The sequence below is a fragment of the Mobula birostris genome, chromosome 9, assembly GCF_030028105.1.
Source record: "Mobula birostris isolate sMobBir1 chromosome 9, sMobBir1.hap1, whole genome shotgun sequence".
Classification (NCBI taxonomy): Eukaryota; Metazoa; Chordata; class Chondrichthyes; order Myliobatiformes; family Myliobatidae; genus Mobula; species Mobula birostris.
The window spans coordinates 146578668-146590770 of NC_092378.1; the positions used below are offsets into that span (position 1 = coordinate 146578668).

The window sequence follows — 12103 nt, forward strand, 5'->3', positions numbered from 1 at the left end:
TGCAAGAAAGAAGAACATGAACCCAATATAAAATTGTTACGGCACAGAGGCAATTCAGCCCATCAGCCTATGCTGTCCCAACAATCCCATCAGTCCCTTTCTTTCTCCAAAGTCCTGACGAAGGGTCTTGGCCCGAAACGTCGACTGTACCTCTTCCTAGAGATGCTGCCTGGCCTGCTGTGTTCACCAGCAACTTTTATGTGTGTTGCTTGAAATTCCAGCATCTGCAAATTTCCTCATGTTTGCGTCCTTAATAATATAATCCCTTGCGTCTATCCAGTTTCTTCTTGAGAGCTGTAATTTCAGCACCTCAAACGTAGATGTGAAGCTGCTTATTTTAAATAGTTTAGTGGCTTTGTTTAAAAATTATTGTATAATGAATTAAGGCAGCAATGCATTAATGTAATGCAATAGTGCAGTAATGATGCAGTTTAGTTATGGGACAGGTATCCAACTTACTTACGCAGTCAAGTCCGTCACGCCTACTGGGACATAACCACCGACAGTAACTCACCAGTGTCCTCTGTCCTGGCCAGTCTTTCGTGTTGTCCCAGGTGTTTGCCCATTTTTGAGAATCCTTCCTCTCCCAGGTATGAAGTATTTGGAGCTTCTGTTGCCATTTCTGAAGCTGTGGGTTTTTACGGGAGGGGGTTGCTAGACTAATTCAGTCAGGCTTGAGACCATCCATGGCCAGTACAGGCAGACTGTAACCTCTGGAGATGAATCCTTTCTTCCCAGAGATCGCACAGATGCTGCTCGACAAGCTTGGATTCCTCCAGCGGATTGCTCACAATTCTTGTACAACGTTACCTAGTGTAGAAACCCATGAAGTAGGTCACTGCATCTGTCTGTATGAAGTTTGTACGTTTTTCTCATGACCGGGTGGGTTTTCTCTGGGTGCAACGGTTTCCTCCCACATTCCAAAGATGTACCAGTTAATAGGTTAATTGGTCATTACAAATTGTCTTGCAATTAGATTAGTGTTAAATAGATGGGTTCCAGGATAAAGGCCAACACACCAACCTTCTTAAAAACCCTATCAACTTGTGCAACAACTTTGAGGGATCTGTGGACACGGAGTCCAAGATCCCTCTGTTCCTCTACACTGCTATGAATCCCACGATTAACCCTGTATTCTGCCTTCAAATTCAACCTTTCAAAGTGAATCCCTTCACACTTTTCCGGGTTGAACTCCAGCCCAGTATAAATGGATATTAACAGAGGCACTGCCTACAGCACCAGTTGTAAATGCAATGCCGGAGATCCTTAGAACAGGTTCATGTACGGAAGTGAGGACTCACACCCTTGCCTTAGTGTTGGGATTTGCTGAGATCAGAGTGGTTTTGCTAATTTTTCTTTTTTAACGCCGTTATCTTTTTCTGCTTCAGAACAGAGATAATCAGTGGGAATGAAGAGCTGCCAACAGAGGCAGCAATTTTGCACAAGACCGGTGACTTTGGTCATGTCATGCGACCTACTCAAGGTATCGGAAGACTGGCCACCACCAGAAGAATAGGTAAGTACACCAAGCAGGTGTCCTGCTCCAGAATAAAGAGGCCGCCTAATTTTAAGGAATTTTACTCTCTGAAATTTGGTCGAGGTATCCATGTCATCGTCCACTCCCCTAAATCTCCCGTTGCAGCCCATATCCTCTGTGAGGGTTTCTCCAGAGCTATTGGTAGATGCAATCGTATGTGGTTGTAGATGTTGTACTTAGTGCCATCCCATCTTCAGAGCAGAAAAAACCCTTCCATTAACCTTGGCTGTGCATGGTTGTTGGGTCTGTTGATTTTGTGATCCAGAGATTCTCCAGAAGTCAAGAATGAGGCATAAAATTTGTTGCTACGGTCGTTGATAAAGTGAAAGAAGAACAAAGAAGTAGTGAGCATCTTATCCGAAACCTAGTTCGAACTAAAAAGATCACAGCGTTCCAGTAATAACAATTAACCTATAAAATTCAGATTATAGGTTTTTGTTTTCACTGGGATGATATGCATCCAGATTGCAGAAGTGTAACACTTGCTGCAGAAAAACTAAATTTCTAAAAAAATACAGAAGCAACTATACTCCAACAACTGGAAAATTCATTGAACAATTACAGCTACACTTAATGGACACTTTATCAGGAACCTCTTGAACCTAATGAAGTGGCCACTGAGTGTCTGTTTGTGATCTTCTGCTGCTGTAACCCAACCACTTCAAGATTCGACATGTTGTGCATTTAGGGAAGCTCTTCCACACGTCACTGTTGTAATGTGTGGTTATTTGAGTTACTATAGCTTTCCTGTCAGTTCAACCAGTCTAACCATTCTGCTCTGACCTCTCTCATTAACAAGGCATTTTCACCCACTGAACTGCCGCTGATTGGATTTTTTGGGGGGTTTTTTTTTGCCCCATTCTCTGTAAACTCTAGAGACTGTTGTCTGTGAAACTCCCAGGAAATCAGCAGTTTCTGAGATACTGAAACCACCCCACCTGGCTCCAACAGTCATTCCATGGTCGAGGTCACTTAGATCACATTTCTTCCCCATTCTGGTGTTTGGTCTGAACAACAACTGAACCTCTTGTCCATGTCTGCATGCTCTTATGCATTGAGTTGCTGCCACATGATTGGCTGATTAGATATTTGCATTAATGAGCAGGTGTACCTAATAAAGTGGTTCATTGAGGGTACATAGGTAATTATGTAGAATACAATGAGACATAAGAAAGATTAAACCACAAGAAAAATAAAAATTGCACTCTAATCCAACGATGTGGAAGAAGCCTGAAGTCGCGAGGGTGTGAACGTTGGAATCTGGAGTATCGAACAAAATGGAGGAATTCAGAGTGTCAGGCAGCCTCTGTAGGCCAAGAGCCTGTTGACCTTTCAAGTGGAGACCCTTCATCTGCAATGAGAGTAGAGGGGGAATATCGGAGGAGAAGAAGGGACTTCTCTGAGGATTGTCACCTTGTTCCTGTTGGAGAGGCTTGTGACTTCCTACAATCCCAAAAGCAATGCTGCCTAGAGTTCAGCTGCCTGCCACTTAGCTCCTGGTAAGGTCACCCATGGCGGTAATATCAAGGGGGAGGTTCCAGACCAAGAGCGATCCAGCCAAGACCTCAGCAGTGAAGCTGGTGGGAGATAATTTCACATCACTACAGCAGCGAAGCTGGCGGGAGATAATTTCACATCACTACAGCAGCGAAGGCAGAGGAAGGCTATAACGGTGAGGGGTCCCCAGTCAACTTTCACTCCATGCCACTGGTCCCTCAGCCCGATCTGTCAAGGACTGTGTGGTGGCAACCCATGCATCAGCCTCCCCGTGTTAAGCAAAGTCATGCACCGTTGTGTTCCATTAAGGGAATCCACCCTAACGTCCTGGATTAAGTCCCATTGCGATTAGCAGGGGTGATGGGGGCAGGACTGTGAGATCTGGAACTGTGAGCCCATCAGAACTTTTTGTTCCCAGATCAGCCTCTACAGACACCTGAAGACCCACCAATAGACAACCCCTTAGGAGAATATTGTACTTAGCTTGAGTGATCGCACTACTGCTAGAGAGGAGTTACACACACAAAATGCTGGAGGAACTCAGCAGGCCAGGCAGCACCTAGGGAAAGAGTACAGTCGACATTTCGGGCCAAAATGTTGACTGTCTACTCTTTCCCATAGATGCTGCCTGGCCTGCTGAGTTCCTCCAGCATTTTGTGTGTGTTGCTCAGATTTCCAGCATCTGCAGATTTTCGCTTGTTTTGGAGAGGAGTTAGCCAGTATAAAGAGGTAAGGAGGAAAGGGGTGAAGCAAGAGCTGGTGAATGATAGAGATGAAATAAAGTCCGAAGTATCTACGGTTCATTCCCCCCCACCCCCCACAGATGCCACTTGACCCATTGAGCTCCTCCAGAAGTTGGTTATTGGGGAGAATTTCTTTCAGATTCTCCTGAAGTCCCATCAGATCTCCAGTGAAAGATTGAGTGTGCTACCCACCGATCCTTCAGCAAGTCATGCAAAGGGCTACTTTGTTTCTCTGGAGGTCAATGAGAAGAACAATACAGAAACAGGCCCTTGGGCCCATCTAGTCCATGCCGAAACCATTTAAACTGCCTACTCCCACCAACCCACACTGGGACAATAGCTCTCCATACCCCTACTATCCACGTACCTATCCAAACTTCTCTTAAACGTTGAAATCAAGGTCACATGGATCACCTGTGCTGGCAGCTCATTCTATACTCTCCCAACCCTCTGTTTTCCCTCATGTTCCCCTTAAACTTCTCACTTTTCACCCTTAAGCCATGACCTCAGGTTGTAGTCCCACCCAACTTGAGTGGAAAAAGCCTGCTTGCATTTACCCTATCTATACCCCTCATAATTTTGTATAGCTAGTACCTGTGCAAATTCCAGCCACCCATCCATCCTGTGTATCCAAGTTGGCAATATAGTCCTTCTCTTCAGTGGTTAAGTTAATGGTTTTGTAACCAGAGGTTTGGATCATTGAACCAAAGAAATGACTTCAAATCCCACACGCCGCAATAGATTCTAAAGCTACTTTCAGTAGTCGAGATATTTTTGGATTAGACCCTAAAACATAGGATCAAATCTGTTCCACCATTGCATTATAGCTGATTTATTATCCCTCTCAACCCCATTGCCCTGCCTTTTCCTGTAACCTCTCATGCCCTGACTGATCAAGAACCTATCAACCCTCATTTTAAATACATCCCAACGACGTGCAGATTGAACGGTTAATTACCCACTGTAAATTGCCCCCACTGTGTGTGGGTGAGTGTTAGAATGGGGAGAGGAGGGGAAGTTGATGGAGATACGAGAAGACGAGATGATAGGGAAAAATAGTGGTGTAATGGATATGAGCTGCCATATAGACTGAATGGGTCAAATGTCTTCCTCATATATCACAGATTAGAACTCTCACAGGGAATTGGACCAGGAAACAAAGGGGAACCTTTCCCATTGTCCGACGGGCTGATCATCTGGGCCTAAAATTCGCTGTCCTTGTGCCAGAACCTGGTCCATCGCCAGAGTGGTTAGCATGACGCTATCACAGTTCAATCCTTTGTACAGAATCTCTGCCTGTCCTCTCCATGAAATGTGAGCATTTTGTCCAGGTCCTCCGGCTCCTCCTACAATCCAAAGACATACCGGGTAGGTGAATCGGTCATTGTAAATCGCCCCATGGTTCGGTTAGGGTTAAATCAGGGTTGTTGGGGGTTTCTGAGCGATGCAGCTCAAAGGGCCAGAAGGGCCTGTTCCGTGTGGTATTTCTAAATTAAACAGCAGGGGCAGAGGGTGCAGTCACTCACAGGGAGTCCATCAGCACTGGGAACACCTCAGGGCTCTCCCAGACAGTTGATGAGGCTCTGCACACCCCACCCCACCCCACCCCAGATGGAGTCTCCAACGAGGGGCATTGAATACTTGTGAAGGTCTTTGCATCTACACTCAGGAGACGTGAAAGAAATATAAAAATTTAAATCAGAAAACACTGGGACTCTCTGCAACTCAGGAAACATCTGCGGAGAGATTACATTTCAGCCTCATTCTCAACTGCTACTCCCGAGTCCAAGGAACTGACTTGCATAAAAATAGAACGTGCCAGTGGTGAAACTGTTTCGGCCAAGAATTGGAGGTGGGGTGGGGAAGGTTTCATTAGTCACAGAATTCGAGCTACTCAGAAAACAGAAAGGACATGGAACAGGTACTTCAGCACCTTCTTGCTGTTAAAAGCAGTCAAATTTCCTTGGTCCGTAAGCTATGTTCCCTCTAAGTTGTGTGCGTGTGTGCACGCACACACGTTTTTCAGACAGCGCACAAACAAAAGGTTAGTTACCTAAAATAATGTAGTAATTAATAATTACACTTATTGAAAATAATCTTTTAACTAAATGTTTCTGTTAACTAGTTAGTCGGTTTTTCAAATACCACAATGCATGTCACCAGTTTACGTCACCTCACCCTCCATGTTCCGGTTTGTACAGCTGCATCACAGCGGCAGCCATCTTTGGCAGACAGTTTTCATATCGTAAAGTTTACAAAGATCTGTTTCAAATCCTGTCGATAGCTTACTAAGTTTTTATTGGAAAAAATATTGATTCACTATGTCGAATTCAAAAGAAGCGAAGGGCGTGAAACGCAAAAAAACTGCAAATTTGTTTAAAGTTGAATGGCTTAACAAAATAGTAGAAACTGCTACACCAAAAGCTCATGAGGTCATGAACGTTCAGCTGCGAGAAATATTTATGTATGATTCGGAAACTGGAGTTATCTGTTTGTATTGTCGTGATGCGAAAGTTGCTGGAGAATTTGCTAGTGGAAAGAAGTGGGATGATATTTGGAAACTTGACTTTTTGAAGCATCATTTGGCAAGTAAATCACATTTGGACGGTGTACAAAAGCTCAGGCAACAGAACCCGTCATTATCTGTTACAGGAGTGTTACGCATGTTAAGGTTGAGTGCAGATGAGCAAGAGTGAAAACAATCAAACCCAGAAGAGATCAAAGTTCTTATCGACAGTATGTTGTTAGCTGTTAAAATGAATAACTCTTTACATTCAGTTCAACACATTAATGAACATATGGAAAAGTATGTTCAACTCCCAGACAGCTGGGACAAGATAAGATAAGAAAGCAGTATCTGGGAGACAATGTTTCATGGAGTGACAAAGTTAAAGTTTTGCTAAGCCAACAAGGTGAAGAAAACATCACAGTAGATACAAGTTCGCTGTTGACTTTTTTAAATAGTCCTTGTGTTCATTTAGAAGAAAGGTTTCCTGAAGATGAGGTACAAGAATAGTCAGCTTTTGATTTCTCCGCATTTGCAGATTGTGACTTCACATTTGGCGATGAACAAGTTAATGCTTTATGTCTAAAATATCATGATTTTCTAGCTGAAAATACTGTAATAGTTTAACTGTAAAACTGTAAGAGTTTAATGATTTCAAATTTTCTGTGCAAGAAAAAATTAAATCCAAACTGATTTCAAACTTTGCTCAAATGGTGGCATTTGTACTTCAAAATGAACAGTTATGCAACCTTGCACAGTTGATGGACATTGGGGGAATCTTTCTTGCGTCTAGTGTGGACTGTGAACGAGGTTTTAGCCTAATGAATCAACTCAAAAACAAGCTGAGAAACCGTTTAGGTGAATGTCATTTGGATATGTTAATGAGAATCAAAAGCTTTCAACTGGATGGAAGTCGTATTAGTCTAGATAAGAGTTTACAAAGAATGGGAAAATGCCAAAGGCAGGAGAGAGAAAAAGTAACTGAGTGACTTGAATATGTAAACAACAGGAATTCTGCAGATGCTGGAAATTCAAGCAACACACATCAAAGTTGCTGGTGAACGCAGCAGGCCGGGCAGTATAACTGTCCCATGTGTGCATTCAGTGCGCACATACTTTTGTCACAGGAAAAAAAATATGCACAGCATAAGATTTTTGTGCACACTGACTACTAAAAATTAGAGGGAACATTGTCCATAAGGTTGTTATAGCTGGGGCTGGTGATGGGGACAAGCTCCCACTACCTATTAAATGCTCCCAATGGCGCGTGTCTCAAATAGCCTCCGACAATCAAGTCCAGGTCCTGACTTTACCTGTGGCTTAGCTACTCAGCCCAGCAGAACTGTTTCTCCTCACAGGAAAAGTGGCAAAGGTGGGTCACTGGTACCTTAAAACCAGTCACTATGGGCAGCGGTGGCTCATCAGGCGTGGCTGGCAGCTCATCTCGGAGAACGAAAACTCTAATCTCAAATCTCCACTGCCCTACGGTTATATGCACTCATGAGGAAGGCTTCAGGAGTAAACCCTGAGTAACAATCCAAACCTGGAGTCCCTAAGGCAGTTCAACACTGATTGGCAACTCTTGTGACACTGCTGGTGCCAAACTGTATCGGTCTCTGCTGATCCTTAGGATTCATCACCTGCGTGGAGCGGGGGCAGCCTGCCACATGGACAACAGCTTGCTCTCCAAATCACACAGCCCAGGTTTTCGTACTGACTTATGTATGGCAGCTAGGATGCAATATCTATGGTTGACCCCAACCAACACGGGGCCTCAATTTCCTAGAATAATGCTGTGAATAGAGAGTGGTTAGGTATAAAGTAAATGTGTTTAATCTATATCTAATTTGCCTTCCGTTCATTGAGTCATACAGGAGGGAAATAGGCCCTTCAGCCCATCTGGTCATTATTGACCAAGGTGCCAATGGAAGCTAGTCCCATTTTCCCGCATTTGGCCAATATCTCTCTAAACCTTTCCAATCCATATATCAGTCCCACTGCCTTGTCAAAGTTGGTACTGTACCCACCTCCACCACTTTTTCCTGCAGCTCATTCCACATTGTGGCACCATAGGGTAGAGGTTAGCATAATGCCTTACAGCACCAGCGATTATGGGTCAATTCCCGCCATGGTCTGTAAGGACTTTGCATCTTCTTCTCCGTGACTGCATGGATCTCCTCGGGGTGGTCTGGCTTCCTTCCACATTCGAGAGACTCATAGGATAGGGATAGTAAGTGATGAGCGTGCTATACTTGCGCCAGACTGTGCTGGTTGTAGGCGCAAACGATGCATTTGTTTCGATGTTTCAATGTATACACAGTTTGAGGATGTGTTGGGGGCAGCTCACAAGTGTCTCCATGCTCCTGGCGGATTTTCAAAGGGGGTGGCTAGTGTGGAGGCAAGGAGAGAAGAATAAAATGGAGTCGAATAGGATTAGCGTCAAGAAGATAACTGGTTGATGATTGCCATAGACTCGGTAGGCCAATGGTGTGACACTATATCTGCATCTAATGTAGGTTTCCTGCAAGTGACTAAAGTTGTTGACCTTTTAAACATAATTGCAAATAACATTTTTAAATAGTTCATCTATCCACAGGATGTGGGCATTGCTGGCATTACGGGCCACTTCCAATCCCCAGCTCCCTTTATTGAACTTCAGAGGGTAGTTAAAGAGGGTTATTAAAACAAAAACCTCACACCATGTTAATAATATCTTCCCCCAAGCAGTTAATTTGACTAACCATTCTAGTTAGACCCTACATCCCCTCCCCCATCTATTACCTCAAGTCACTGCTCTGCACTGTAAACTCTTTAAACCACTTTTATAATGCTGTTTACATTGTAAATACATGCTGGTATTTATGTATTTATTCACATTTTATTCCATATCTGTACTTTAACTTCTAATTTTATTTTAATATCATTCTTTATAACTCATGAACGATGCATGTTCTACCAGTACACACAGCAAATTCCCAAGGTGCCTGGCAAATAAAGTTGATCCTTATAAATGAATCACATTAACACGAGGAAAATCTGCAGATGCTGGAAATTCAAGCAACACGCACAAAATGTTGGTGGAACGCAGCAGGCCAGGCAGCATCTCTAGGAAGAGGTACAGTTGACGTTTCGGGCCGAGACCCTTCGTCAGGACTAACTGAAAGAAGAGATAGTAAGAGCTTTGAAAGTGGGAGGGGGAAGGGGAGATCTGAAATGATAGGAGAAGACAGGAGGGGGAGGGATGGAGCCAAGAGCTGGAGGGATACAGAGCTGGAGACGGGGGGGGGATGATGGAACGGGAGGCCTAGGGAGAAAGAAAGGGGAAGGGGAGCCCAGAGGAAGATGGAGAGCAGGCAAGGAGTGATTGTGAGAGGGATAGGGAGAGAGAAAAAAAGGAGGGGAAGGTAAATAAGGGATGGGGTAAGAAGGAGAGGAGGGGCATTAACGGAAGTTAGAGAAATCTATGTTCATGCCATCAGGTTGGAGGCTACCCAGACGGAATATAAGGTGCTCCCCCTCCCACTTTCAAATCTCTTACTATCTCTTCTTTCAGTTAGTCCTGACGAAGGGTCTTGGCCTGAAATGTCGACTGTACCTCTTCCTATAGTTGCTGCCTGGCCTGCTGCATTCCACCAGCATTTTGTGTGTGTTAAGTGAATCACATTGATGGGTTACATGTTTATTTATTTATTTTTTATATAGAGATGTTTTAATACCAGAGGATATGCATTAAAGGTGAGAGGGGGCAGGTTCAAAGGGGATGTGAGGGGTAAGTTTTTCACTCAGAGAGTGGTGGATGTCTGGAATCTACTGCTTAGTATGCTGGTAGAGGCTTTTGAGAGACATTTGGATGGGCACATGGAGGTAAGGAAGATGGAGGGATATGAATATTGTTTAGGTCGGATTAGTACTTGGGTGTTTTTGATTTGCTTTTTAGCTGGTTCAGCAAATACCTGATCCTGTGCTGCACTGTTCTATCTATACTATGTGGTACAGACCTTTCTGGACCAACTTATTAACCCTAGCTTAATCACAGGACAATTTACAATCGCCAATTAACCTACCGTCTGGTACACCTTTACACTGTGGGAGGAAACCGGAGCACCCGCAGGAAACCCACGTGGTTCATGGGAAGGAAAGTACAAACTCCTTACAGAGGATGCCAGAATCAAACTCTGAACTCCAGCACAGTTGTAATAGTGCAGCGCTAACAACACTATTTAAAAGCTATAAACATACCCAGTCCAGAAATTAACCAATTCTCTTTGTTCAGCTGCTCTCTGTTAATGTGCAAATCTAAATTGTTGGCTTCTGGGAGTTCGAATAAGGCTGATGTACATAGATTTACCCAAGAAAGGATCCACTTGCTACAAATGTAGTAAATATTTGACTATATCTAATATCTCAATAGGAATCAATTATACAAGTATACTGTAGGTATCATGTGATTTGAGATTGTGAATGAAAATCGATACTCAATAACAAAATGATGGCTCTGGTATTGAATGAGTGTTAACTGTATACATGAGAATTACAGGTAGATATTTGTAGTTTACAACACGAGCATGCACTCAGCGGCCACGTTATTAGGTACAGGTGGGAATCCAGTATGGTGTTCTCTGCTCTAGCCCATCCACTTCAAGATTGGACATGTTGTTCAATAACTAATTAACCTACTTACTGATGCATTTTGAAGTGTGGGAGGAAACCAGAGCACCCAGAGGAAACTCAGACGGTCCCAGGGAGAACGTACGAACTCCTTACAGATGGCGCTGGAGTTGATCTCTGAACTCTGATGCCCCGAGCTGTGATAGCGGTGAGCTAATGGCTACACTACCGTGGCACCTAACTGGGCTAGGGCTACGCCCACAGCAGATTTCCTTGTCTGAATTAGATTGCTTTTTAAATGACAACTTGGAAAATTCATACACACCATTACTGACAGAAAACTCTTCAGTAACCAGATTATTGGTACTTAATTATTTAAACATATCTTCCAACAGCTGTTATGGAATTTGAAGCCACTGGATCAATTATCCCAGCTTCTCAGTACTAGTGAATTGTCAGTGTGCTTCCGTCCTTGTAACCTAGGTTGGGGTTTGTCTAACGTTGCTTGGTATTCTTGTGTCTCAACAGCATTCAGTGACCCTCCACAGCGATGTCTGTTTCCATTCTGGTGCAGTTACATGGCCCATGCCCTCTGCTTCTTCCTCTTCACCATCTCCATCACCGTGTCACTTTGGATCGGGGTCTCCTTCACTCCCCAGGTCGCTCTCATGTGGCTCATCTCAGGAATCTTCAGCGTCCTCTCCTCATTCTTCCTCCTGGAACCTTTGAAGGTAGGTTTGTCGAAGTGTGAGTCGAAGCTTATTGAGATCATAAAAAGCAACGTGCTTGTAAAAAGCTTGGTCCTTGCTGTAGATCCTGAGACTTTTAGAAGTGAGAGAATGAAGGGGTTGGGTATAAATAAGAGGGTGTCATCAGTTACAAGGGGGCACAATGAAACTGAAAGACAGAGTGGTCTCTTTCTTTACTGTTTCACTCCACATTCAGTGTCCACTTTATTGGGTACATCCTGTAACTAATAAAGTGGTCACTGAGTCTATTTCTGTGTGTTTGTGATCTTATGCTGCTGTAGCCCATCCAATTCAAGGTTTGACGTGTTGTGCACGCAGAGATGTTCTTCTGCACACCATAGTTGTAATGTGTGATCATTGGAGTTACTGTCACCTTTTGTCAGTTTGAACCAACCTAGCCATTCTCCCTTGACCTCTCTCGTTTTATAAGGTGCTTTTGTTCACAGAATGATTATTGGTGCCA

General features: G+C 43.8%; 1 protein-coding gene across 5 annotated transcripts in view; it reads left to right on the top strand.

The window, feature by feature from the left end:
* The window catches only part of pkd1a (polycystic kidney disease 1a), a 291165-nt gene that overhangs the window by 230473 nt on the left and 48589 nt on the right, over positions 1-12103 (top strand). For all 5 annotated transcript variants that reach the window (XR_011887311.1, XR_011887313.1, XR_011887314.1 and 2 more), the window contains exons 36-37: positions 1389-1516; positions 11420-11622. Coding sequence is in view for 1 of the 5 variants with exons in the window: in XM_072269063.1 (XP_072125164.1) it covers positions 1389-1516; positions 11420-11622 (331 nt within the window). In the remaining 4 variants the exon portion in view is untranslated. The remainder of the gene's footprint in view (positions 1-1388; positions 1517-11419; positions 11623-12103) is intronic.